General features: G+C 38.3%; 3 protein-coding genes across 5 annotated transcripts; 2 read left to right on the forward strand and 1 right to left on the reverse strand.

The window, feature by feature from the left end:
• Positions 1-1,232: 1,232 nt before the first annotated feature.
• Positions 1,233-2,993, reverse strand: LOC124416342 (transforming acidic coiled-coil-containing protein 3-like). Its single transcript, XM_046897301.1, has 6 exons — positions 2,815-2,993; positions 2,611-2,735; positions 2,167-2,337; positions 1,806-1,955; positions 1,527-1,673; positions 1,233-1,365 (listed from the first exon to the last, which is right to left on the reverse strand). The coding sequence occupies exons 1-6, from the start codon at positions 2,941-2,943 to the stop codon at positions 1,287-1,289; spliced, it is 801 nt and encodes a 266-aa protein (XP_046753257.1). The 5' UTR covers positions 2,944-2,993; the 3' UTR covers positions 1,233-1,286.
• A 2,415-nt stretch (positions 2,994-5,408) lies between these two features.
• Positions 5,409-10,431, forward strand: LOC124416339 (calcium-independent phospholipase A2-gamma-like). 2 transcript variants are annotated; one of them, XM_046897296.1, is made up of 8 exons: positions 5,409-5,645; positions 6,807-7,600; positions 7,707-7,919; positions 8,099-8,122; positions 8,591-8,799; positions 8,882-9,080; positions 9,159-9,371; positions 9,496-10,431. In XM_046897296.1, the coding sequence occupies exons 1-8, from the start codon at positions 5,593-5,595 to the stop codon at positions 9,747-9,749; spliced, it is 1,959 nt and encodes a 652-aa protein (XP_046753252.1). In that variant the 5' UTR covers positions 5,409-5,592; the 3' UTR covers positions 9,750-10,431. The 2 variants fall into 2 exon arrangements, with proteins under 2 accessions (XP_046753252.1, XP_046753253.1); XM_046897297.1 differs by lacking the exon at positions 8,099-8,122 and having other exon boundaries at positions 5,410-5,645.
• Positions 10,432-14,608: 4,177 nt separating this feature from the next.
• On the forward strand, positions 14,609-27,829 carry LOC124416340 (histone-lysine N-methyltransferase, H3 lysine-79 specific-like). Of its 2 annotated transcripts, none has more exons than XM_046897299.1 (6): positions 14,609-14,795; positions 23,660-23,724; positions 23,909-24,158; positions 24,442-24,558; positions 25,050-25,329; positions 25,947-27,829. In XM_046897299.1, the coding sequence occupies exons 2-6, from the start codon at positions 23,697-23,699 to the stop codon at positions 26,976-26,978; spliced, it is 1,707 nt and encodes a 568-aa protein (XP_046753255.1). In that variant the 5' UTR covers positions 14,609-14,795; positions 23,660-23,696; the 3' UTR covers positions 26,979-27,829. The 2 variants fall into 2 exon arrangements, with proteins under 2 accessions (XP_046753255.1, XP_046753254.1); XM_046897298.1 differs by lacking the exon at positions 14,609-14,795 and adding an exon at positions 19,574-19,906.
• The last annotated feature ends 36 nt before the right edge of the window (positions 27,830-27,865 follow it).

Raw genomic sequence — 27,865 nt, forward strand, 5'->3', positions numbered from 1 at the left:
GATCATGAATTGACTTGTCGACCGAGTTCGAACTAAAATAATAATTGAACACGGTCTAAATTTAGTTTAACTTAATTATCTCAAGTGTTGGTCCTAAATATAATCAGTAGATATTATATACAACTTCAAGAAAGTCAGAAAATTAAGGCGCTAATCTACTCGGGTGTAAAAATAGATTCTGCCCATAAATACGTCCAGAGAAAATAGGCGATAGAAAAAATGTCGACAGATATTTTTCACGCGCGTCTTGCTCGCTCGGTAACCACGTTTGCCACCTTTATCAGTCACACTTTATTTCTCCAAATGACAACGGACCTTTGTGTAAAATAGACATACAATTTTTTCACATACAAAATGCAGAGAGTTTTTACAAGTAATTGAACTTCACCAATTTTATAATATATTGTACCTTATGGGTCTTCCATAAATTACGTTACCAGTTTGTGGGGTGGGGGTGGGGGTGGGGGTGGGGGTGGGGGGGATTCCATCGAAATAATGTTACCTTTCACAAATGCATAATCTTCATTTATATGACTTTATTTTATTGTCTGTGTTAGTTGAATTTGAAAATAAAACTTTTGTCGAAAAGGTAAAGTTACTATGGGGGGGGGGGGGGGGGCTCAAAACTAATCGAATGAATTATATAATACGTCTTATTGTTGCAGCTTTCGATCGTTAATTTATGTTAAATCCAAAAAAGAAAATATGTGATCAGCTAATTATTATTTCGCAGCCTTCGCAGCCTTCGCCTATAAAATTTTCTCGCGCAAAGCTCCAATTGCAAACACACATTGCAACGTACACATCACGACATATCATAGCTCGTGGCGCCACGAGGCACGTGCCTGAGTGTTTCTAAGGTCGAGGAGCCCGTCTGCCTGTCTCCTAAATTATTTCGGTAAGTGATTCTAAGCTAGGTCTAATTTTGCGATAGCGCTGTTTATAACGAGAGAGTGGCGCGACTCGTCAAGCCCCTCTTTCGGCCAATTGGATTCTCTGAGGTGATCAGCTCCGGCCAATCACTAGCAATTTTTCACTTTTGTTTATCACTTCAAGGTTCGCAAAAATTCGCACAATATTTTGCGGGAAGTGATCGGATATCGCGTAAGCGAAACGCGCACTAGCGAGTGACAAACAATAACATTCAGGTGATTAGTCACGGTTTTATATTTAACGGTCTTCTTTCACATGATATAATATCAGCGTTTTCCTCCATTTGAAAATTGTCAAATATTCATTCGCGAGTCATTGAGATAATTTCACGGTCAAGAACTCAATTTTTCGATTTACTCAGGACAAAGAGATTGGTTTTCGAACCCAGAGTTTTTCTGTGCGTCCATTCTTTCTATGAGACCGTCGCAGATACTGAAAATGACACAATTAGATTAATTTGTACAGGATTTTGGTGGATTTAAGCAATCACAGGTTTTAATGTTACAAGCAAATTGTCCCAATCGAAGTGACATCGATCTTTTCTAGCAAAGATTAAAATTCTTTCTGAAGCAACAATATGGCCTTTGGCTTGCCTCGTTAATTCAGCATTATCCTTGTTCCTTTGTTCCAGCTGTTCGGAGAGTGATCGAGCACCGAGTTCAGCCTCTCTTACCGCAGCTCGAAGTTTCGAAGTTTCAAGGGAATACTTCCGTTCGATCAAATCCAACTGGGAATTGGCGCTAAGAAAGTTTCAGGTAGGTTCGTACGTACGTATAACAGTTTGTAATAAATAATTTCCCACCACCTTTGTGTATATCTATATTAAATAAATTACTGTTCAAAAATGTTACAAGTAGTCCTGCGGCACGTACAAATCCATTCGTTCCATCGCGTGTTCCTTCAACTTCAGGTACTGCTCGTGTTTTTGACTGATACAAGCATCGCGCTCAGCGAGACTGTCTTTGAGAGTTTCTACGTTTTGGTGCAGTGCATGAATCGTCTGTTTGGCCCTCTCGTATTTTCTAAACGTTGCACAATGCAGGTGTTATAATGTAAGACATTTTTTTACAACAGTATCAAAATCTGTACGATTCGACTACCTTCTATGATGATCAATGAATTTTTAACAGCCCTTCTTAAAATTTTATTTTATATAAATATCTGTTGCCAGTATAGACGTCGAGATCGACGATGAGACGCGAAAGCGGCGAAAGAGAGGCAAAGAATTCTTACTCGTGAACATCGTTGAAGGATATTTCGATGGTGTCAAGGTGCTTGGAAGTTATTTCTAACTGCTTCTTCAGCCCGTCACGCTCCAACTGAATTTCCTGCCTTTCTAACTTCAAAAATTCAATCTCCCTCGCCTTTTCTGACATTTGTATCTCGTATTCCGACACTGACAAGCTTGGAAAAGAAATGATTGTAAATCATGTAGAATATAACAATTATCATGCACGTCTATACAAAGTGTAATAATTATGCAGGAACGAATAAAACGTATTTGTACACGACGTGAGAACGAAATAATGAAACTTGATCATCCCATCCCCTTAGTCATTAAGTATAATGATTTCTGAAGATGACGTACAATCATCTTACATTGAATAATTTCTTATTACATGGTGGAAAGAAGAAGGTGATAATAATCAAGCACTTGAGGATACATAATAAACGTACGCGAGGCGATTTGTCGCCTGTGTTTCCTCGTTCAATTTTTCCTCAAGTCCAGCAATGTGCAGAGCCATTTCACGCCCCCGTAATCCGCAATCTCCACAATCGCCACCTTTCGCTGGCGATTCAGTCTGCAATTGATCCACAATGAAAGTTTATGTAATTGTGATACTGCAGTTCTTACGAGTCCTGTGAATCCTGACCGCGCACCTCAAACTCGAGTTTCTGTTCCCATTCGCAGAATTTCGGTGATCCCAAAACTGGATTTGATCCAGAGTCTAAGGTTGCCCGAGGAGAGATCACGTCGACTCTCGGAGTCCGCGGAGATCTCGAAGACATTGCTGAGCGATTTCTCGTCCTTCTCGTCGATGATCGCGATACTTGAGAGGCTAGAAAATTGGGACGAACCAGGAATCGTCATCGATAAAAAAAAACGGGACAGTCGGCCCACAAATGATATAAGAATCGCGTATCACGACTGCAGTTTCATTACCTGTAGGATTGATTTTCACATTTATTGATACAGTAATTGTAACTAAACATTAATATTATCAAAATAAAAGTACAAAGCGTATACAGAGGTATAATATATGTACATACATATGTCTGTGTATATACAACTGGTTAAACAAATATGCATCGATCATCGCATATATTTTTCCATCGAGATCTATAGCTGTGGCCATGATATTCATATCACAATAGAGCTTCGGAGAATTGTGTCTGCGAAAATTGTTCGAGAAGAAAGCAATCACTCGACGATTTTCGCAACGTTGAGGATGATCGTAGCTCCAGTTGTGATGTAATTTTTACGCGATTTTTCGCGCTGCCTTGAGCTCGGGGCTCAGAATAATTATAAAGAAATTAGACTACTCGTTGCTGATTGTAGCCTCGAAAGATTTTTGTTTACTCATACATACAAGTCAGATAAACTTTAGCATCACTGTAATCGTTGGTAATTACGCATTGCGATCGATGATCGATATTTATCGTATATTCAATTCTACAACTGCATAAATCTGAAGTCTCGAGCCAACGGCGGATAAGAATCCCCCCGACCTGATTGGCACATACGTATATTTTATTTGACGATAGCAAAACAAGGTGATATAGATAGCAATTATGTTATTGGAGTAAAAAAAGAAAAAAAATCTGAGATTATAAAACGAAATATTTACCTGCTATATAACTAGATAAAAAAACTGCGATAATTCATTATTCCTTATTTTGATTGTACGATTTTATTTTTAGAAAATCGTTTCAACGAACGTTTTGTAATTTCTAATTCTTTTTCCATCTCGTTGCACCAGTTGAACGCGCTTCCTCTGTAGACACGTGAAAATCGTTTCTCGTGCCGAAAAAATTGACACCCAGAGATATTATACAGTAACGCATGGTTAAATTTCCAACCAAAAAAAAAAAAAAAATTTTGTAGAGATGTGCTGCAATACAAAATCTTAAATTTGTGCGCGAATTGCATATAAATGAAAATTAAATCGAATCAGAGATGCCTCCAAACTCCTAGCTTGGACCCCCGATGCACGTATCGATTGATAATAATATATCTAACTGCAAGATGAAAAATTGTTAGTGTCAGATATTTTATCCGTAAGCGCACCCTGATCACGATTTGGTCAATTTTTCATGACAATTTGAACCACGACAGATTGAACAAAAAAGAAGTAAAAAGAAAAAAAAGAAAATTCGATAATCTGCGAATGAAAATATCATTTTCCTCAATCGGAAATACGGCGCAAAAACGAATGAAAATTATCACGTTACACATGATGAAAGAAATGACGAAGTAACAAATCAGCGGTTTATATACCCATATATTTGCAATATTCTTAATTATATGTATACAAGCCCGGAAGTACACGCTGCGTGATCTCATTTCGCACGTGAAATCTGAGCGGTATAAGGCGATCGATTGCAAAAGTCAACAGGCTTTGTACTCTCAGATATAATGTATGTATTGTAGAAGTAAACATATTTTCACACCGAAATACCTACATAAACCTATATAGCTGAAACTTTAACGGTATAGGTAGACAATAAAAAGATAAGAAGAAAATATGCAAAACACTTCGCAGTTATAGAAATAGGCGAGAATGAGTGTGTAAAATATAGTTCATGCTCGTAGTTCGTGCAGATTACCTACAGCTGGTAATGATAGAAAATAATATATCGATGCACGATGTAGCGATAGAAAAACAAAAATATTGTTCGATACCAATGATCCTATAACAGTATAGTGAATTAAGGCGTAGTGAGCAGCGAGGCATTTAATTGACAATTGTGAATTGGACGAGGAGTGCGGGGATGGAATTAGTCTCGTTGCCAAGTTCCTGCTGCTTTAGCAAAACATCGTACGACTATTTATTTACAAATCGGGGGTCGTGACGCAATCGTGACGTCACGCAGCGCGTATCTTATAAAAGAACGCGGCACCGAGGGACAGTCAGTAACCCAGTGAAATATCTTTCGAGAACATAACCTAAAAAAAACTCATTAATAATTATACAAGCACCGTACGTGGCGTTACGTAACGTCGACAAACCACACGATACATTGTGTATTTTTCGCGATCTGCGCAGGTGTGAAAAACATCCTCTGCCTATAAGGCACTTTTTCAAAGTTAATAATCTGCCTTCGGACAGATTATTGATCGGCTGATTTAAGCTATGAAGTGATATAATTACAGTACTTGATAATTAGTTTCAATTGCGAGTTCGAAGTGGGTGTGTAAAATTAATTACCATATTGTGAATACTGGTAAACAACAATAGAAAGTGGACAGCAAATCTTTATGTTATTTTGTCTTATATTTAACCGTTAGTTCAGAACTTACAATTTTTCTATAATTAACTTACACGTAATTGGACAATACAGTTAGACTTTAAAATCTATAAGTATAAACGTGTCGGAGCTAGTTCCAAGTGAGATCAACACCGGAAATAACACCTAATATACTTTAAACAGTGTGCCATGTCTCTCAGCAAGAACGTCAAACACTGTCGGAGATGCATATCGCTAACCAGGTGAGCGCTAATGATTATTGAAAATTACATTATGTTTTACTGAATTTCGTCATTCGATCGACGAGAAAGTGTGATTAGATTCAGAATTAACACAGCTGGTGTAAGCTATTCAGCAGCAAATAAATCTCGAATCAATAACGTGTGTTATCTTAACATTGAAGAAAGATTGAATTTACAACATCTAAGTTCGCGTAGCAGAAGAAAAAGAAATCATTCTCATAATATACTTATACAATTATCTACAAATCATCTTATCTTTGTGTATATTGTTTGAACCTGTGTCGAATATGCGTAATACAATTACGAATATAGATAACCGCTCCGCAGTCACGTCTCTGGAAATTTCTTTATTTTCTCAGTTAGGAGTGCGATTCGGTATTGAAACTAATCAAAGTATCAAATAAATTCTACCAAGGTCTAGAAGTATCGTTATTTATTACACACCTCGCGTATTCCTCGAGAAACGTCGAGAAACAGCTGATTCTGACAGCGCGAGTTGTGTTGAACGCCTCGGAACACGGAGACCGATTGTATGATGATCCAATTCATTCAATTCGAATTCAACAATTGCGCAGACACTTTTACTCTCGGATACCTATAAAGCTTTAGCGCACTTCTACGGCAATTCTTTTCAATAAATCGCTAGTAGGGTACGTATGAGCGAATTTAAATTATTTCATTATCGCTCCGCGAGCTCAACACGAAATTCTTGTCCGAGATTAGTCTTGATTTTTTACACTTCTTGATCGGATAAGAACATATTTTCGCATTTGATAACTCTGCCAGTCTCATATCGTTTTCTCTCTCTCTCTCTTGCACTCTGGCATCCCAAAGATTTCAGATTCTCATTGCTCGTGGTTGTAATTTCACTCGTTTGAGGTTACCTCGAGCCAAACGTAACTCAAATCTTGATTATTGTTATTACAGTCACTTAACTGTATCACTTCTTTTCACAATTTCAACTTGGAAATATTCTCTGCGTGGTTTATAGAAATCCGAAGCTTGCCGTCATCAACCTCGCAAGCTTTTTACTGTTTTTTAAGTGAACTTTGAGCTCGATGCTTACTGGATGTTGTTTGATCGCCGATTACTCAACTATTGGCAAGATGTCTTTAGCTTGTCTATTCTTTTGTTCACATATCACTTATTTTTTTTATTCAGACAATTCACGGAAGGCACGGCGAGCCGAGATGGAAGCGCAGCGAACATAACATCTCTGCCGAGTAAGATCTCAGGACCAGAGGTTAACATACTGCAAAATACAAAGATGTCGATGCCGCACTACTGGAAGTTCCTAACACAGCTGAAAGACTATTTAAATAAATCTGGCTACGAGAGAAATTTTCAACTGGTTATAAACAAGGAGTGGATAAACTTCTTTCAAAGGATAACTTACGCCCAGGTCAAAAGTGTTAGGAAATTCACCAACGATGAGAGCGGCAAGACGAATGGGAACTCCTCGCTTCCCTCGGAGCAGAATAAACGTGGTGAAAATGTGACGCAAACTGTAACCACCAACCTGCCTGAGGTTGATAAAAAAGATGGCCCTCCTAGCAATGCGATTCGTCCACCTGTTAACAAAGTTCAAGAAAAAGAAGCGCGACATTCAAAACAGGAAAAGGAACCTGCCAAGGAACAGGGATACTCATTACCTAATGTATTTACTGGTCTGATGCCAAAGCTTAGTCCAAAATCTGACGAAAACACTTCCATCGTTATTCCAAAGTGGAAAACTAACGTCGATAACATATCGAAGAACAGTATTGCCTCAAGAACCAGACACCTGTTGACCAGCATCGCAGTTGCAGAGTCCAATGCGTCGAGATGGCGAAGAGTCGAGGATCTCCTCGTACACATTGATCAATATCCCGAAGCCAGGCATTACGCTATAAAGGAAGGTGCGATCAGAATCCTGCTGGCTATCCGGCAAACCTGCAAAGATGATCAGACCAAAGGTTGGTTGGTTTTTAAATAGAAATATTTACAAAAGCTGTGCATTTGTTGGAATATCTTTCCCTAAAAGAGATTTTTAATTGATCACATTGAAAATTTTCTTTTCAGGAGCTGTTAAAGAAGCCTTGGCTGTGTTGGGCTACGTCGATCCTTTGCCTGGCAGAGGCATAAGGATTCTCTCGATTGACGGAGGTGGAGTGAGAGGCGTACTGGTTATCGAAATGTTGAAGAAGCTGGAAAAACTTACAGGGAAACGGGTTTATGAATTGTTTGACTACATTTGCGGAGTCAGCACTGGCGCCATTTTGTCTGTAGTATTGGGTGAGTCTCATATAAGTTTTAAGTAAGTTATCAATCATGGTTCAAGTCACAATAGTAGCAATCGAGACTAAAAAATTATCTTCATGCATGTATGCTGTGATTGGTATGTAACTGATCTAACATTATTGTCACTGAAAATAATTAATCAGTTGTTTTTCTCAATTCTATACCACCTGCAGCCACCGTAAAGGAATCTGGCGAAGGTATGTAGTATTCATAAATGCAATGAAATCGGTGCTGGAATGTAACGAAAAACTGAATTTTTAATTGAGTAGATAGGTGGAAAAGAAAGATGAACTTCAACATACAATTTTATGAAGTAAAGAATGTGTTATAATAATTTTCAAAAATGCAACAATAAATTTTATGCCCAATCACGAGGCTTTCATTTGACTTATGTTAGTTCTCTTTCTACCATTAACTCAATTTCTAATTCAAGATTTTACTAATTACCCAAGACTGTGTCATCACCATCAGATGTTTCACTGTCTCATTCATTGATTTCATTCTTTGTGTACAAACTTTCGAAATACTTATAGTAGAAAATTTTTCAACATTTGATCAAACGATTGAAAACTAAAGATTCTTGGATAATTCAGATTACAGAATCCGACATTTCTTTGGCCTTGCTTTCATGCTAATACCAAGAATGTTTTATAATTTTTTTCTAGGAGGATACAAACGAAAGTCGTTGGACGAGGTCTCTGTGCTTTACAAGGAGCTGAGCACGAAAATATTCACTCAAAGTGCATTGTGGGGTACGAGTAATCTCGTTTGGAGTCATGCTTATTACGATACTTCGCTGTGGGAAAAAATGTTGCAAGACCAAATGGGCGACAAAGATTTGATCAGAACTACCAGAGACAGTGTTACACCAAAGGTTGGCGTCGAATTGTTATATTTTTCCCAGTGTATAACTGGAAATCAGTCAACAGTTTGTAATCTATTGTATCACGTTACAGCTTTCCGTGATTTCTACGGTCGTTAATCACGAACGAGTAATGGCTTATGTCTTCAGAAACTACACGCTACCTTATAGATTTGAGAGTCAATACATGGGCTCCTACAGACACAAACTTTGGGAAGCTGTACGAGCGTCTGCAGCAGCTCCGAGCTACTTCGAAGAATTCAAACTCGGCGATTGCCTTCATCAAGACGGAGGTAAGACGTGATCAACTATGCGAAAGGAGCTGTTGTTTTACTTGTTTTCACATGTTTTAAACGAGAAATTCAAAATAGGTATTATGGTGAACAATCCTTGCGCCGTGGCTATCCATGAGGCGAAGCAGCTCTGGCCTAACAATCCAATTCAATGCGTTGTCTCATTTGGAACTGGTCGCATACCTCACAGTTTGATAGGCAGCGATAGTGGACACACGAAACCCGTCGCTGGCAGTTCAAGCTGGAAAGAAAAGTTCTTTAAAATTCTTGACAGTGCTACAGATACCGAAGGTACAATTTTCTCTCAGCAATACATTTATCTTCTGCACAGTTCTTCATAAATTCTTTTTGAAACCTGACCTCTTGTGATTCTGTGTTAAAACATTTTAACTGAAAATGTTTATTCAAATTTCAGCTACGCACACAATGTTGAATGACCTTCTGCCAGATCATGTCTACTATCGCTTCAATCCATATCTGACCGAAATGGTTACAATGGTAGAAATTAGGCCAGAGAAATTCGCCCAGTTGGAAGAAGACGCCGAAATGTATATCCGTAAAAATGAGGAGAAATTTGAGCAGGCGGCGAAAGCTCTGCTAGAAAAGAAAAGTATAACGCAGAAAGCAGTGGATTGGATAACGCTTCAAAGACAAATACTTGGTGTGTAAGATAGATTCTGTAACGTAACTTTAGCATGAGCTAAAAATCAGACCCGTGAATTCCAATTCTGACGCTACATTTTTTTTCCCACTTGTTGCGCTAGTCAATTTTTTCTTTACTATCAGAGTGACTGAGAATAATTCGATTCATTGGAGTGAAAAAATCATTTACATATTTTCAATTGAAAATCTGGCAGAATGCATTTTATAAATAATAATAACGTATAGGTACGGGAGATAAATATTCACGATCTGATTTTTGAAATGAAATACAAACTAGATATTGATTTTGAACTGTGATATGTTAGCTTTGTTTATTTCTCAGTAATTCCTGATAAACGAATAAACATTGCGATTACTGAGATAACTAAATTTAAAAGATGAAACATTTGATGTTTAATGATGTAATGTATACAGTATAACTACGCTCGTTACCTCACTTGCCCTGAATGTTTTTATAACAATATAGTACATTACGCATGTATATGCGTAACCCGGAAAATAAACTTGTATTTTAAGTGAAAAAATCATAATAGAGAATTAGGGGTTAACCATACAAAGTATTTGATAATCTGATATCACATTACCTATAAGCATTTGTGTAGGTTGGATTAATTATGTGTTACTGCCGGACCACTATGTATATTTTGTACATAAGTTATTATACATCATTTACAAGTAGATTTTATTTCAACGAAAAATAATTAGCGTTCAATTGAATTTTTACAAACTTAGATCGATCGCATTACTGTAGGACATGTTGATCCAAACGTGACTATATCACTAAACACACATGCATATATTTACTGTTATAATGTCAAAAGTTTTAAAATATTATTGTAATATCTCTTGAGCTACTCAGTGGCGTACATTGATAATCGTCTATTCGATGTGGTTCGCTTGAATTGAACGATTTAACTTGATGTTAAATAGAATTATGTATTCAAATGCTAGGCTAAGAATCAATAAAAACATAATGACGAAAATCATGCATCTTGGTACCATTTCCTCACGACGAATCGTCATCTAAATCCATTTTTCTATTTCATCTATTGACTTTAATACAAGAATTAACTTTATCAACCAAATCAAAATGGTAGCTGAATAGATGTTTCCGCAACTTTTTGCTCCTAATTATTAATGCGGATATATTAACCCTGGGCTGTCACGCAATGCAAATGCAATTCTCTATTCTCATTACCATACATCCGTTTGCATCGTGTATGTCGGACTGTCTAGAATAAGGCGGTTCACTATTATTCGTTACTCTGCGATAAATGAATGTATGTACTCATTATTTTGCAAACCTCGGCCACATTTTAGTATATATTTTACTTCACCCAGGCGATTATTAAATCGACCGATTTTTCTAGTGCTAATGTGATTTCGGTCGCAGACTTCCAATATTATTCTCTTCGTATTTCACCATTCTTTACCTTGCATATTTGCACTAAATTATCAACATATGCATACATGACGGTACGATCATAACGTGTAAAACACTTTTGCGGTCTATCTACGTGTACTTGTTAATAAATATGATTTATGAAAGATAATTGTGGTACCTTGCGATCGGAGGTTTTTATGAAACTTGAATTTATCATTAATCCCGCGGTTTCCCGTAGAGCTCTGAAACCAGACGGTATTTGAGTATAATCTAAATGGCCGGTCTTCCTGCACTTAAATTAGCATACGGAATCATTATCATGCGCATGATACATATATACGCCAACCGTACGAACTAGTTTAAACTTCATTTCTGTCCTCGTTGCGTAACAATTTGGTCTAGTTCTCACTAGTTGACCCAGCGACACTTGCATGGAAGGTGTCGCATGTATTACAAGTTTCATTACGATGCTACACAGTGAATTGTGCAGCCTTCCAGCACATTTCAAAAAATGCCAAACGATAGAATGTTCGGTAACCGTGAAAGCCGGAAGCGAAATTAAATTCTTTCACTTACATACTCGAGGGTAGGAACGGCTTATTTCTAGTCTCTGAAGTAAAAACGCATCATCGTGTAAAAATATATTTCACGCATTCATAATACACTTGAGATATTATGTAATGCGTGATCAATAATAAGGACAGATTTTTATAATAACGCGTTGAAATTCGTCGATTTTTTATTGCCCCGGGTCCAGGTGTCGTATAACTCATTCGCCGCAAGGGCAGGAAAATAATGAATCGATATTGCCTACCCGACCACAATTATCGGCTGGTGGAGACCTTGACCAAAACCCATCCAGAGATCGAAGATAAACTATATTTCAGTCACGCTCAGGCAACTAACTGTACAGTATAGGATTTCACGTTTCTTAAGCCTAGAGCGATCAATTTTCCTTGCGCGATGATATACCAAGCCTGCATCGTAAGAATGGAAGTCCGGCATCGCCGGGATTTGAAGTAGGAATACAAGAACCGTGGTATCCAAAAATTACGAAAATTCGAACGAATTCTTCCACGTGTTCCATCACCACCGGTTGAAATGATCCAATTTTCCAGCCGGTCGGATGCGAAACGAGGCACAAAAATATAACGAGCCGTTTGGGCATCACCTAAGCGACATCGCTGGTTTAAAATGAGCTCAACAAATTGGCGTACCTACGTATCGACCAAAGCATATTGGTGTTGGGTATAGAAGGCACGTAAATATGGACGTGTGGATGTACGATGCATGGATGTAGCATAATTGCTAATTGGGTAAAGGGTCGGCTGGAAATTGCATGCTTGGAATGTTGTTGTTGTTGTGCCCAAAGTGAGGACAATTTTACCCTCGCTAACAAAATCAAAACGCGTGCGAAATAGGTATGTACATACATGCAACAATCTGCGTATCGTCGAAGTCATGCGAAAGATATGATTATACTGGCTCCGCAGCTATCTTATCTCCGTCAAAGTAACGATTACCACGAATCGAATGTCGGACTGACAATGAATCCATGTAAAGCTGTAGGCGATTCGCAACAGCTGTGCCACACGGTAGAAATAAAACACAAACCAACAACCGGATCACCTGAATCCAAGGTAAATGCCCTGAAGAAGTATAAATGGTTATAGAATCCATAAATTAAATGGGAAATCTGAGCGTGAAGTAATAATCAAGCTACGCGACTGAAGATGATACAGCAATTTTATCCGGAATGATATAGGATTCAACGCTTACAGGTATAGACTTCCGTCGTAAATGTGTATCGTTACGTCGTAATGAGTTCTTATCTATCGATCGATGGTGCTTAACTGAGAAAAAGGATTATTTGAGTCAAGTGATATTCAATTCAAGTTTGATTCAACTAAATGCGGCGAACAAAATGTACAAGTAATTAATTCAACGAAATACTTGGATTGTTGGTGTAACAAAATTTACTGCCGATAGATCTTGAATTGAAACAAATAAATATTTACTCATTTAGTTGCGATTCAATGACTCTTTTCTCTTAATGATATCAATTTACTCACAGTACTAATCAAGTCTTCCAAACGATCGATAAAATCAATGAAATTAAGAATAAAATCAAATCATTGCAATCCCGCCAAGTTTTACAACCAGTTTCGTCATGTTTTACGGGGGATCGATACCGCGATCATCCGTTTCTCGGTGCTGGACATAAAATCGCTGCGCTCGATCGACTGCTTCGGCTGTATAATATATGAAATTACGATTATTCCATCAATGCTCGAGGAACTTTAAGTCACGTGGCGATGAATATTAAAGGTGGCACACATTCTTACCTTTATGAGTTATTATTATTGTTATTATTATTATTATTATTATACGACCACGCGGTGCCGCGGCTGAAGTAATGAACAGTCTCTGACATCAGAAATGCAAATGCAAATGCTGCAGGTAGATATATGATGAAGGTATTTATATGTATACGCATGGGAATACTTACCTTTACACGTGAACAGGACCACCACACCTTTTAACCACTTGCCTCATCGTCGTATCATCGATTTTTTCGCATCAAATTCAGGCAGCTGCAACACTCTTCGCTTTCCTGAACCTGCACGGGACCGCAGAGAGAGTTTATTCGTTTTTTCTATCGAGTATAATCAAGATTTTGTAATCTTTCTAAGAAGATGAAGCTGGATCTGTATGTGTAGCCGTGAAGTTTGTGCTTGTGAAATCGACGGAGTTAACGTTCTTAAATCACAAGCTATCGGTACTAATATTAATATTAATATTCACCGCGTTGATTACAGGTCTCGTGGAAGAACTGCGGAACAACATAAATCCCTGCATGCAGCAAGGGACTTGCAACGCGTTGTCAGTAATCTGTAAATAACAGTAGCCTGTCAATTTGACGCGTGTAACGTATCGTTAACGTACAAGAAATTCGACGCTCAGCAAACTTGCCGATGTAGATCGATGTACGCTCTTACATCACCGTCGTAATTACCATCACGAGGCAGACGTCAGGTAGCTGCTAGCTGATGAGCTGCGAAAGCATGCGAAACGGTATATTACACTCAGATACACGTTACGCACACATACATATATATCTATATATAAATATATATATTTATATACATCAAGAAGTTGTAAATTTGAAAAATAAACGAAACCGGCCAATACATGCAATGAAGGTATCACCGGTGAACTCTGGCCTTTCCACTTGTGCGGAACCGTCGGAGTTCATTCACTGCAGTTGCCAAAAATCCTAATCGATACGAAGAGTATATAGAAGGTAAAGGAAAAAAAAAAAAAAAAAAAAAAAAAATGAAAATAAAACAACGTCGAAATTATTGCAGAATAAGAAGAGACGATTCGCGGCAGCTGTATTCGTCCGATATTCAAGAGTAAAAAACATAGTTATCAGTGACGTCACGCGTCGCGACGGCGAAGTTTAGCGGCGACGTTCTTACAGCCGCAGTCAGCCACACCGACTCGCGGCCGCGACACGCGCTCCGGGTTCGATCCGCAAATAAATGTTTAATAATTTTGTTGAGTGAAGGAAGAAAATAATTGAACAGGCACAATTTGTGATTTCCACTTGTGAGGTGTTCGCTTCGTTGTGCGACGTATCAAAGTGCTTTAATCATACTCTTAAGGTCAGTTTTCTTCGTGAGAAGCATCGATTACACACGCTTTGCACTTAACATACGCGTCTCGTATGCTTATACGCCTGATATATTATTACGTAATTATTTAGAATACAATAGGATCTGCAAGCCGCTGTGCGAGCAAGTTTGCGCGAATAGTCTCGGATCGTTTTTTACCAAAGGTGTAACAAGAATTCAAGAATTTTCTACACGCACCTCGTGTCGCCGGTACCTCCTTCGCCTTCAACTCCGATTCTGCTAATTAACAAAGTTGTTAATCATCGCGGTTCGAACATGCGGCCATCTCACTTTTCAATGCAGTTTCGTCGATTGTAAGCCTCGTTTTTATCGGGGTCAAGGAAGGCCGGGTTTTTATATTAACAAGTACGATCATCGCGCGATGAAATTTCGTAAAAGTTTTATGAACGAGATCGAACTTCGTTGGCAGTTCAAAGTTCAGCATCATGCTTTGGCTATTTTAGCTTCTCATGACGACATCGTTGATCGCATATCCTTAAGATTTGACAGAATCGTCGGTTGATGGAAGTTTCGTACCTGACGCTATGCTTTATTTCGGACGTCTATGAAGTGGTAGCTCTATAGCTGCGTCCTGAATGAGTAATAAAATAAGTTAAATAGAAAAAGAATCAACAGTCGACTAGATTTCGGAGCGGTTGAATAAATATTTTAATTTTATGTTACAGCCTCGAGCGGTTTATGCGTATGCATATATATATATACGGGCGTAACACCGGCGTATTGTTAAATGTTATAGGTGTGTACATAAACTTAGACAATCTGTGCAGGGCGTCGCTACGGATCCGTAAAATTATTGACAATTTTTATTTCTCAAGTAATGTTATAATAAGCTGAGAGTTTAGCGCAAGAGCTTACAGTCACTTACAGAGAAGGATATATTTTATAGGAAAGAAAATTATCTCTATACGCCCGGAAGAGAAGAAAAACTATAATAAGTATAATTCCGTCATTAGGTCGTAAACTCGGTCCAAAAATATCTTGGAAAATAGAACGATTCTGCAGCGTCTACTATAGTGCAGTGGGCATAATAGTATACAGTAGAGAGCTATCGGCATCTGGAAGTGAGCCAGAAATACTCGCATGCATTTTTACGAGAGAACGAGACGTTGTGATTTGTTTTTTCTTTATTCTCCCTTTTCTGTTTTTAGTTTTCTTCCTCTCTTTCATCGGATACGAGAAGCTTTTGATCCTTTGTTTTTCGTCTCGAAATATCCGCCGCATCCCACGTCATAGAAAATTTCAATCGCCAGTTCTGAAAGCTCCATCAGTGAAAGACTCGCGTCTTTCTTCCTCATTAGAAGTGCAAGCGGTATGCACGAAACACGATTTCATTCAATTATTCTAGCTTTCAAACCTGACATTCTTTACTCGTTTAATTAACAGAGAGAGAGAAAATACCTTCGACGACCCGCGTAAAGTCTGGACGGTTCCGAGAAGCATGAAGCTAATTGTTTGCGCTTTCAATTGCGATTAGATAAATAAGCTGTGAGACTTTTGGCCGGGATGAAAAGCAAATTTCGTGCGCAAAGCCGCGTATAAATATAAATTATTTCTGAAGATTAGACGCCGGGACGTGTTGCGTAATTTGTGGTGTACTGACCCTGCCCAGTTGGTGTGTGAGTGAAAATGTTTTAGGAACATTACCGAAGTCTACGACCGTATCGGTTTAATACATGTATGTACATGCCTACGACGCGTGATTGTGTTGCATGAATAATTGCTACGCTCTGCGCTCGAGAGAAAGAGAGAAAGAGCGAGGAGGGGGTAGAATGAAAGAGGCGATTTCACCGCATACGAACCGTGATACATTGTGTGTACGCAATCATTAAATTAAGTCCAATAGCTACGGAGGTCAACCTTTTCCGCAGCGGTGGCTAGAACGCGTTATTATATCTATATACAAATGGCGAAATTCATACCGGCGTTTGAGATGCAGACTAGGACCAGACTTAACCGATTTAACGCCGAGTGTCTTTCAAGTTGATTTCAACCCACGTCGTTCAAGTGTTTAATATAATAATGTATTTATTATAATCATGAAAAAACAACGGAGTAGGTAAAGTGTGGGATTCTTATCTACTTAACAAGTCTGCGTTTTGTACGTATATTTACATACATGTGTACATTTATGTATGTACAAAATGCAACTGAGTAATCATGTTATTGAAGTCGTGTGTGCAACATGTTGGTCGGAAGTACTACGTGGATTCATATATCAAGTCGCGGATTATAGAGTCGTGCGAATTTTTTCAAGTCAATTTTATTTACGGCTCAAAACAAATGCAATCGCGCAAGAACTACGCTATATGAATCGATTTTGAAAGCCATAAATTCCCAGTTCTTGAGCTTATGTCAGAGGTGATATTGCAAGTGAACTATCCTTGCCACGATTTTTTCTCGCATGAAATAGCGTTTGATTAATGGTGAACGGTGAAAATTTTCGTATAGCCGAAATAAAATTGCAAGCGAGTGAATGACGGCCATCTTGATTTTTTGCCAGCAATAGAATTCGACTGACAATTAATTTTCTTCTTGAGTTTAGCCAAATTTTTAGATATAAAGAATTATTTCTTCAACGCAGGTTTGAAGAATAACTTTTTTCGTTTTCGCGAACTGATCGTCTTGTGCAGTGATTCACTCTTTATATATGTATAATAATGTGTGTACTTTACTTTGTGCAAAATGAGTGTGATTCAACTCGTGAGAAAAATGAAATTATCATTTCTGGAGACGTGGAATCGTTTGATAAAGTCATGTGTATTAATCCCGAATATATTAAATTTGGAATTCGGTTCTTGTTCTTCAGGTATAAGTAAACGAAGGTTAAAGTTGTGGCACTTACTTAATTCTTTGCACGCAGCAATCTTCACGCCTCGTCAATTTAAATGACCACGTTCCCTAATTTACCTATTTACGCAACTACGGGCTTTTAAGATCAAGTTAGGCATGTTTCAATTTAAAATATAGTAAGTTCAATTCACCGGAACGAATGCGACGGATCTTCAAAATTCTCATAACACCGTTCACTCTAATCTTTCCACAGCAAAACTTATAATAATGTTTTGTCGCTAGCAGTATAAATATTATTCCCGAGTCTACAGCATAAAATGCTCAGAGGTTACTACACACAGAATTTTCAACGGATGAAAGTTTCATTTCTACATGGGTTATGCGAATTAAGCAACGTCACCGTCATTATCGCTCATTGATAACCCCGGGCGAACATGAATATCAGTTACAAAATTGCCTCCAAAGTTGCAGAGCAAATTTACTCAACCATTTTCAAGCGATTCGTTGTATGTAGAATACTTTCTATCCTTAAGCGACTTCAACACTTCTCACCGACGAATATTTCACGTGCAGATGTGTGAACTCTGAAAGCAAAACTGCACGTTCAAATCGATTGCAATCCTCTTCAGCTCGGATAATAGACGTTCGTGTTAAACGACGAAACAAAGCGAGGCATCGATTAAAAGACCAAGGATCAGGAACAAACAGCACAACGGGCTAATCGAGCTAATTGCGTTTGTTAACAGCCTGCGAGCTCGTTGCACGCAGAAAGTACAGGCCAGTTGATTATTCACTTTGCCTTTAGCTCGGCGACGAACGTCCGGCTAGCAAGCGTGATGAATTTAATTTTTTAGTGTTACACGAAAAGGTGTTGAGTCGGAGATTATCGACTGGAGCGATAAAAAAATAAAACAGAATAATTACCGACGTAAGTTTTCACTCGAAGAGTAGAAATATCGAGTCCATACGGGGCTACGCATCAGTTGGACGTTGTTTTCCAGTCTTTAACCCGAAGATTAATATTCACAGATAAAGGATTTCAATTAGCTACCAATCAGTTCTCGCATTGGGATATTGACTCGGGTCAAATGTGACGAAATCAGTCGCGACGAACACGTCAGCTGTCAATTTTCATTACCAGATATCGCATATTGATTTTTACTTCAAGAATTTTCATTGTTCGCGATTGTATGTCGTACGGTCATAAGTTGTTATTGCAAATACTTTTCACGCGAAAAGCTTCACCGAGACGTCATCGCGGTTGACTTCACGTGATGAACATTTTAATGAAACTTTACACTTATCGTTAGGCTTGGGATAGGTGGGCACGTGTGTACGCAGGGTATGTTAAACGATAAATCGAATTCCACGCATTGTTCGAAAGCCAACGAGAAGTGGAAACCATAGATCTTACGCATACATTGGAGGAAGAGTTGACAATGAGTTGAATTAGTCGAGTATTCGAATAACGTTGTGTAAATATGTTTCCAAGCAATCTTGTCTAATTACATTGCGTCCGTATCACTTCAATCGTTATGCCAAAATTAAAAATGCCAAAGCCCATCTTCGTAGTAATATTATGTATGTGAAACGATGAGGAGATATCTCATTGCCGTAAAACGACTTGCTGCACAGAGCCTTGTACACAAGTGCCGTTGCACGAGCGTATCGCAATCACAATTGTCTTATCAGTTAAAATCAAGGCTACTAATATGATAGGACTGTACGGAACAATTGCAATAGAAATACTAGCCGAGCCTCATCAGCCAATGATCGCAAGTCAATTTTCACCGAGTTAGACATGCATTAATTATATATTCGTACCTGTAACAAAAAAAAATTGCGAAAATTAGTAATACTTTTAAAATATGTTGTATTCGTCTGACTAACGATAAATTCATTTTTATTTCTTACAGATCAATCATCAAGAAACAGAAGATACGGATACAGTAAGTGTTCACGGATTATCGAAGTGTCTCTCCGGATTTGGATTATATAAAAAACAAGAAGAAGAAGAAACAAATAAATAAATAATAAAAAAAAAAGCTCAAGTTAAGTGATATTGTAGTTGGAGTTAATGTAAGTGCGATGTCGCGGCCGAGGAGACCAAGTGTTTCCATCCACGATTACCCGGAAGATTTGAACCCGTTCAAAGATGCGGCAAACACTCCAGCTATGCAGTCTGCGGTCAGCGTTGAGCTAAGACCGGGTAAAGAGCCTAAGAATAAATTCTGGACATTCGGTAGGAGTAAGAAGAAACGATCCAACAGTTTCTCGGTGAAGTCTGCTTGGTGAGTATAATGAGCTTGGTTACTTCCAAATCTCGATGACGATCATCAATTGGCCCAGAAAGAGTTTAGGTCTCAAAAACCACGCTTTTTTTCATCACCATTAATCAAGTTCGTATCAAAATCGAGGAGCAAAGCAAAGCTCGTGACGAGACGAGCTTTCAGAGGGGTTTGTTGAACTTGAACTTGTAAAGATGGCGGAACCCAGGGGTCGCACCTGAATTGGCGATTGTCCAGAAGTTCTCTTTATACTTCGAACGTGTCGCAAATCGCAATACCGTGCCAAAGATGTTGGTCTAAAATCAAATCTACAAAGTCCGTCACTGCGTCTACTGACTTTGCATCTTTGTTCGCACCTCGTCAGTCTCGTCGACGAACTTATTATACGACAACTACGTAGCATTTTCAGGGATCATTTGTCCTTTTGTTATCGAGTAAAAGGTAACCGCGTGGATTGAGAGCTCGCTTCTGTAGATCAACCAGCGGCATTATGTCACGGTCATTCGATAAGAAAGGGGCTATTCTCGACGACAGAGACTCTCTTCCAACTTCACGCCCTCAGACTTGAGCTTTGTCACAATACGTTACTATATACATATATACATGTAAATAAGTTTCGCAAAAGTGACGCGATCGTGGGGTGAGTTTTTTTTACGATGCACTTATCACCGCATATCGCGTTAAAAACTTTTTCAGCAAAGGTTCCACGTCTAGGATCGATTCTATATACTTACGATTGACTTTAACAGGTCTAATCGATGCAACATCTTGCTGTGACATGCGAGTCCATGGGCGAGGCGATCGGATCATAACATATTGCGTTGCGCCTAGATGCATTTCTAGCTCCCCGCTTGCAGTGTCCTCATTTCATTAAACAACCGCGCGATTGCGTCGCGAGTCTCATCAATCAGAGGTTTAAGTTCAAGATGATCGTATGACAAGGTACCGACGTTTCTGCTCGTAGCGGTTGATTGAAAATGAGTACCGACACGTTGATAATAAGATAGGCGAAAGCTTGTTCCCTGTATTGAGACTTGTGTTCAATTTTGATAAATTCTGGATCGTATAACTGACGGCTTGATATTTTACTCAATACAGGTAGACGTTGATTTCGGCGTGAAAATTGGATTCCTTGTGAATAACAAATGGCTGAATGGATATGAATGTATAAAATAATGAGTACCTGCATGACTTGACGTTGAAACTGCATTCAATTTAGTCTAAATCTCAATGCTTACTCTGCGATCATGATGATCGGCACTTTGTCACTCAATTCTTAATTTCCAATCGCGTCGTTTACCTTGAACATATTTGTTTGCTTCTCGTATTTATTATAAAACTTTTCTTTCTTTCCACGCTGCAAATAATCTCACAAATCCAAAGCTGTTTCTTCAAAATCGGTCAAATACCCGAATCCGAGTATTACATCTCTGCATATTTTCACTGGATTATACTACCGCGTTTCAATCTCGAAATAAATACTCTTTTCACGAAACAGCTGCAGGGCGCATCTTTATTTACACGAACATATGCACAAGTGTATGTTTATTTATTCAAATTTGAATTAATGCATCTTGCTTCAGCACACACACACACAAACATGATTATACATCAGTCATAGTTATTAGATATACATATGTATGTATATATAAGTATACAGGAATATTATACGACGGGTATTTTTTTCGGTGAGTACTGGGTATTAGATAAGGTATTATATTTGATCCACTGACTTCAGTATTCAAGATGTGTTTGTCCATGCACGGTCTGACATCATCTTTCGTAATAAACACACCGAACATATGTGTGCCTATATATATGTGGGTGTGTGTGTGTATAGACAGTTGATTTACTCATTTTATTTCACTCTTTCCTCGTTTTTGTTCCTCTTATAAAACTTTTTGTTGTTATTTCTCATGCCGCAATATATCGTCACTTTTAAAATAAATTTACATGTAAGCGAACTTACCTATACGTACAAGCACATATGTGGGTCAAGTATCATGATCGGCGCGGGTTCTGAGGAGTATAGATATTTGCGCTTGTTGTTATATAAAATACGACTATGTGTGTACAAATGAGCGAAAGTAACTCGTATAATATGGAGATTAAAGACGAACACAAGTGCAGAATATCGATCATTAAGATTTGACTAATGGCATATACGTTGTAACCGCGATTCTTGGGTCTGACTGAAGTACAAAGTTACTTATTGTTAGTTACCGTATATAATGTGCGAGTATAATTATATCGATTACTCGACTTGTATTTCAGCTTCGCTTTGTCTACTGAATTATTTAAACAGAATAATTAAAGTGTTCTCAAATTTGCAGGTGCAATTGTAAAATTACAGATATATTTATAGCTTCTGATGACCCAAGCATGATAAGCCGATATCTTCAATTGGGTTACGTTAATTTGGATTCGGATAAAACGAAGAGAAAATTCGAGTCATTACAACGAATCAATTCGTTTGACGTTTTTATTACACCTTCGTTATTATTATTATCGACGGTGGGATTTAATTCGAGGAAAGGAATAGAAGCGCGGAGTAAGTTTAACGAGCTCGGAAGTGTTTGTTGTACCGCTTTGGAGTCATACTTGGTGTACTTGCGCCAGTAGCTGCAAATTGACCGCCTGACCCCGGCGGCGATACTTGAATCCCAAATCGTATTCTGAAAGATAATTGGAGTTCTCGAGAGCACGAAGTCTCGGCGAAGAGGCGGCGGATCCTCATAAACTACTTTATAATACGACTCACTGCGAAGATTTGATGGTGCGATTTAATGACTTCGGACGGACGCTATTTCCTGAATCAGGAATTGCGCGATTTAGAGATAGATCTAATTTACTCTCATACATATAGGTATATGCGATCCAGTGTATAAGACTGACTGAATCATCGCAGGCATTTCACGTTATTTTAAAATTCTCCTTTCGGAAAAATTCTTCGAATTTATACGCCCGGTCTTACTGCAAATTTATTCCAAATTCCATTTCAAGAATACTGCTTCCCACATCGCGCTACGGAATTCTTTTAAACAGTGTCTAAATGGGTTGTTGACATAATCTAGATTTTCGGAGGCTATCTAGATTTGTAAATATATAGTCTATCCCCACGCAATGTCATTCTACTGGCAAGAAATTATAGGTACTTTATAATAATAAATCGATTATTTATCGCGGCGCAAGAGTTAGTCGCTTTTTGGTATTATACTAGTATTGATTTAGTCCATTCCAATTTTCTAATGCGCATTTGATTCAACATTGCGTATCTCGCAAAAAGGAATTAAAACGAAATTTAGAACGTGCAATCAAAATCAATCGACCGTCTTCATTCGAATCGTATACATTGCACAAAGATACATAGATGAAAACTTAATATAAAGTGACATCGCGTTGGTATTCTGAGGTGCTACGTTCACGCCCACATTCAATCCGGACCTCTAATCTTAATTCCGTAATTGCGTACGCGACTGTAAGCCACTTGGATGTTCAGATACTGTAGACCTGACTGAACGTTGATTAAGATGCATAGAAATCAGGCGAATATTTTAGACCATCCGCGTATTATTTCCTCCCGATAAGAGTTACCAATAGGAAGAAAGAAAGTGAAATAAAAATGATCCGTCGTAAATATAATAAAAAGTGGTATACGATTTTAGATGTAAATCGATCTGGCCAATTGACGCTATACAATTTTATCAGCTTTTTTTAATAATGTTTTTACATTTGACAATTGTGATACATTTGCAGGAGCGGACTCTTCGGCAAACGAAGTAAGGAACCAGAAATGGAGCGCAGAACAACTATCACTACAGGTGGGTTGTGGTTTGACGTTCCGTTGATTAAATTTCACAGTTTATCGCGTGTTCGATAGATCCAGATTTCTGATAAAACGAGCTGTAAGCTGCAGAATGAAAGCTGCATGTCGTAGAACGGAAAACCTTCAGATTAATTATTAAGAAATTAATAACCTTGACTGAACTAACTTGTATCTTTCAGTTTCTACAACATACCAAAATGGCCAATTTTCTCGGCCAATACCACCGCCGCGATTGGCACGAGATCAGCAGGAATTTGAAGAAGCATTTGGTACGTTCACACGGCGAAAAAAATACACTATGGAAAGCTCTTCGCGCTACGGTTCAAATTTGACCGTCAACGGAGATCCGGCAAGGCTTTACAACGGAAGTCCGCAGGATACCACAACTTCTATTTTAGGAGAACTTACGCCAAAACCACCGGCGAGAAGGTTAATTAACGTTTGATTTTACCTTATCTGTTTACGTTCTTTATTATACTCGACCAGCGGCAGCTGACCGCAAGAAAAGCACCTACGCATAATACATATAGCGTGATAGAAATATCAGATTTTAGAATTTTTATACACACGCTAGGCAATAATAATTCAGTGATAAATTCTTTCTAACACGAAGCTCAATTTCAAATGTCCGGAGTATCGAATAAAAAAAAAAAACATGTCGTTATTACGGATGTTGCCAAGTTTTGTTCATTTTGGTTAAAACGTTGTACAGATTCGGGCAAGTCAGTCCAAGGTCAAAAGACGAAATACCACCGTTGGAATTTGAAGGTAAATCTGAAACCGGCGATACTGATGATAGAGAAGTTGAAGAAGCTCCTGTTCCCACAAAGTAAGTTGATAACCAGTTGGCAATAAATTGACTGAGATAACATAGACAAATGTGGCAATGTATTTGAACGTTTTTGAAAAGAATCTAACCTTATTACAAAAATATGGCACTCAAGCTGAAGAAGGTGAACTGAACTCAAAAAGAATGTATCAAAAATGAAATTACGATGTACACCTTATTCCGATTGTTAAGAAAACTTCATTCACTTTGCGCAGATTCGATTTCGACGCTGTAAACCGTTACGCCGTTATCTTTGAACATATATTTTTACAATTAATCATTTTCCGAGAACTCGGTTTATTGAGTGTGTGAATACGCGTTTCATTAACTATCAGCACGCCTTTCTTATCCCGCAGTGCAATGCCTAAAAACAAATTGCTGGCGTATAATATAATTTTCACGTTAGAAAATGTCGCTGAAGGATAGCAGTTTATCCTATAAAAAATTATACAGAAGACTTGTAATTTTTTTTTTTTTTCAAAAACCAACAGGAGACACAGTCGAAAAGCGGTGCCGCGAGTAAACGTTTTGGAGGCACCGGCAGAGGAGCCATTAGAGCGAGATATGGGGTCGGATTTAACGATGAGAGACGAGAACGAGAACCTGGCTGACGACTTCGTGTTTAGAAGATGTAGCCAGGATGCTGTACGCAGATCAAACTTATCGATCAATAGCTGCGTATCGACGGCAAGTGGCATTAGCATGTCGGGAAGAAAAAAGCGCAGAGCACCGCAGCCACCGCAGCGAAAAGAATCGGCGGAGAACCACGAAGTAAGTTGATACGCGTTATATTGTTTCAAGATTATTCTAAATAAATTATGGATTTCAAAGACTTGTAATTACCTTCCATCATGTTTGCGTGATAATTTTTAGTGTCGTTGAAAAATAATCTTGCAAGTTTTATGGATATTTTTACGCGGCATGCATCACCGATAACCTAATTATATGTTTTGAACGTTAAGTGTGTTATTTTTGTTATTATCGTTTTACTTACATAACGTACATGCATGTCAATTTTTATCTGTGTTACCCGCTTTGCGAGATTGCTTCTTATCAGTACATTAAAAAAACGTTAAGATTTGCTTCCCCGCGATTTTTTCTTTTCGCAAACGATCGGTAAACGGGACTCGTTCTGCCCTCGAGCGGAATAAAATCAACAATATGGCCGCCATCGGCACGCTTGAGATTTTATTTCAGTTGTATAATCGCTTCCCGGATTTGACATTTGTCAATCGCAGTTTCACGCCGAACAAAATAACGGCAAGAATGGTTTAATTGCTCGTTTAACGTTCGGTGAAGCTGTAAAAACTGATAATTTAGCTTATGAAATTAGGACGCGCGCGCGCACGTGTGATACACAAATTAACAACCATTATTCCATTTTCCAGGAAAAATCTGCCGCCGTAGCAACCCCACCGACGGAATTGGAAATCAAGGAGTCAATCGATATAGCTAAAGTAACGGAGGATATACAGGAGATGACCAAGCAAAGCCAGAATATCGACGAGACAATATTGAATTCTAGTTCGATTCGAGAAGAAGCTGACGGTAAGGTACCGGAAAACGATTCCGAGATTACAATCACAGAAGTAAATAAGGATTCGAGTGATGACTTAGAGGAAGTCAAGTTGAACGGAAAATTCCCCACCGAATCACCGAGGGAAGAGACCGATGACGACAAAGATGTTGTGGTGAAGTCCGACGAAAATGAAAACCGCGACGACCACATAGAGGTGGAAACAATAGAGATAAAACGAGTCGTAGAAGATACGATAGAAATAATAAAAGAGGTGAATGAAGATTCGTCGAAATCAGCCGCAGACGTCGATTTAGAGGAAGTTGAATTGAGAAAGAAGCCTTCATCTGGCGGTGGAATTTCGCGAAGCGACAGCTTTTCGGTCAAAGAGCAAATCGAGCAAATTGAAAGACAGATAAAGGAATTGGAGTCGAAACACGCGAACAATAATAACAGTAGTAACAATAACAACATAAATAACAATAGCATAGCGATTTCGGAAGATAAGAAATACTACGAACCGTCGGAGACGAGACTCTCGATTCAGGCGAATCGTAGAAGTTTTTTCAAAAACATGGTCAGCAACGAGCCGAACGGTGTAAAAATCGAGATTAAGGAACTTCCGAGGGAACAGAAGGAGATTCAAGTCGTCAAGCTGACCGATCCGCCAGTTCCGATCGAGGCGCCGAAAGAGCCGGTTAAAATAGTAGAACTTCATATTTCGGAGCCGATAAAACAAGTACCGGAAATTGTCGAAGACGTAAACGTGAACCCGTTGCCCAAGCCGAGACGACACAGCTCAAGTCAGGCTCAAAGTGTAAATTTAAACGGCGAGAGCAACGGGATCAAGGCTTCGGTCGATTCGAGTAAGAACGGCAGAGGTGCGCGAGGAGATTCCTTGTGAATATTTGTAATATCGAAATCGCATGTAAAGTTGAGTAATCGCGCACAATTGTCATCGTCGTATAATCGACATATTATATATCGCAAAAGTCGCAGAACGAAAGCGAAATATAATGATCATCTAACTAATGTGATGTGAAGAAATTCGGAAAATCGGTAGGCCACAGTTTCGTCGAGCACTGTAGCTTTCATCTTTTTTAAATTTTCGATAATTACATATCCGTACTCGATTACGTCTACAATAGCACGTCGTCCAATTAAAGAGTAACGCAATATTTAATGCGCAATTTAATATCGTTTTCTAAATTGGGTATGCAATACAAAAAAATTTAGAATAATAGAATATATATATATACACTTGATAATTAATGACGAAAGATGAAATTGTTAATGTAAATATCGTAAAATACCTTCTCACATTATACGTAAGTGTACAAATTTAATAATTAATTGAAATTGGCAAAAGGTTGTATGTAATACCCTGGATATTTATGTCTGATCGAAACCGGTAATATCGACCGAATGATAAATTATGATTGGTACTACGTTAACACAAAGGATTCAGTCTTCCTTTAATTAATATTGGTATATTATACTGCAATATTAGAAATGAAATAAAAATTGTATTCAACATATCCTCAATTTCGGAAACAACTTAGGAGGGCCTGAATGAAACTTATACATAAACTTTTCTTTTTATACCAGTTTACTTTCGTGCCTTTGATTGTAATAATATAAAACAAATTTAATTCAACGTCATCATACAGCGGCTGTGAGCCCCAAGGTTTTAACACGTACTGTTGTTATGTTAAACAAAATAATTATTATATAGCATGTTAGATAATATTGAAACAGTATACATAATATATTCTGTTATCTTGTTGTAGT

Source organism: Diprion similis, chromosome 2 (assembly GCF_021155765.1).
Source record: "Diprion similis isolate iyDipSimi1 chromosome 2, iyDipSimi1.1, whole genome shotgun sequence".
Lineage (NCBI taxonomy): Eukaryota > Metazoa > Arthropoda > Insecta > Hymenoptera > Diprionidae > Diprion > Diprion similis.